This window comes from Poecilia reticulata, linkage group LG9, assembly GCF_000633615.1.
Source record: "Poecilia reticulata strain Guanapo linkage group LG9, Guppy_female_1.0+MT, whole genome shotgun sequence".
NCBI classification, from domain to species: Eukaryota; Metazoa; Chordata; class Actinopteri; order Cyprinodontiformes; family Poeciliidae; genus Poecilia; species Poecilia reticulata.
The window spans coordinates 4,937,771-4,939,212 of record NC_024339.1 but is presented as its reverse complement, the minus strand read 5'-3'; the positions used below and the strand labels follow the sequence as shown (position 1 = coordinate 4,939,212).

Genomic DNA, 1,442 nt, shown 5'->3' with positions numbered 1-1,442 from the left:
GCTTTTTTATCCGTCAGAAGAATGGAGCTCCACCACCGCCTTCTGCATTTGCTCTCATTAACTCTCCTATTTATAGCAGCCCTGGATAACGACACGTCGGCCTCCTGGGAAGCGTTCTTCACTTAGCTGGATGTTTCTCACCGTTGTACGTGTTTTTCTCTGTGCATACCAAACTGTTACATTGACCTCAGGTTGTTTGCGCACCGCATCACGGGTAGATTAGTCTGGGTTTTTTGCTCCTTGAAGGATGGCATATTAAAAATAAGAACTACTGCAAATGGTTTGTATTGTCAGCACAGTTTATCATTAATTATAGTTAATTTCACACGTTTAATTATTTGCTGATGAAACTATAAGCTTGCAAGCACCTATTGGGGGGGGGGATACTGGTGATGCAGTAAATTAAGGTAAAACGATCTAGCAAAAAGGAAAGTTGAGTGTCTGTGAATCATGAAGATGACAGACATGTAACCACCTGCTTTCTCCGCAGTTTCGCCACATCATCYTCTCAGATGTTCATCCTCCGATCCAATAAAACTAAACCGGCAGACGCATTTTAAACACAAGCATTAGATGATATGTCCGTTCATTAACCTCAACTGTGAACTTTTTTTGACTCTCATCTTCATTTTCTCTATTGCATTTTGTTGCACGGTAAAAGAGCAATAGCAAACAGCTTTGTCTTTCATCTTTTATGTATGAGAAATATTTTAAAAATTCATTAGAAAAATACCCAAAATTACATGAAGCTATAATACAACATCAKGAGCTTGTCTAGGTTTGTGATGTTGTTGAATGAATAGCTTGAAACTGTCRAGAGCCATTGAACCGATTCCTTCCTACTATATACCATAGGGCTGTTTTATTTGGACATCATTTATGAGAACATCGCACAAATACTAACTTGTCGCTCTCAATGGCGTAGATATAGTTGGTGCTGAAGCATCCAGAGGTAAGAAGCTGTGGCGTGGTCTGTCCCTGGAACAGCAGCTGCTTTCTGGCCATCTTCACCAAGATGAGACGCACCAGCTCCCCCATGTACATCCCACTTATCATCTTCTCAAACCTGAGAAAGGTACAGACAAAAAAACACACCACATACCAGATATTTACATACACTGAATAAAAAGATAGAAACTCTATTTTTCTCAYTTGTGGGAGGACATCCAAAAGGTGTGACTCAAGTCATACATTTTAAAAGATGGTTATCCCTGAAGTACACTTTTGAATTTGAGAAAAGTTACCAGAAGAAATCTCTACAAAAATGTCCTCATTAAGTTTTGTGGCCTCTAGCAAATAGAAATGATTTTGGTAATTCCCACTGAGCTAAAACAAAAAAAGTTGGGTTGGTTTCAACATCAGACACAGAGAAAAAAAAATGCGTTTGTGGCTTATTTATCAGGTGTATGTAAACATCTGGGTTGAACTAAATGGATCGAATT

General features: G+C 38.9%; 1 protein-coding gene across 1 annotated transcript in view; it reads right to left on the bottom strand.

Annotated features, from left to right (window-relative positions):
• hk2 (hexokinase 2) overlaps positions 1-1,442 on the bottom strand; it is a 65,207-nt gene that overhangs the window by 20,882 nt on the left and 42,883 nt on the right. Inside the window, exon 6 of the mRNA XM_017306530.1 lies at positions 905-1,066. Coding sequence (XP_017162019.1) covers positions 905-1,066 — 162 coding nt within the window. The remainder of the gene's footprint in view (positions 1-904; positions 1,067-1,442) is intronic.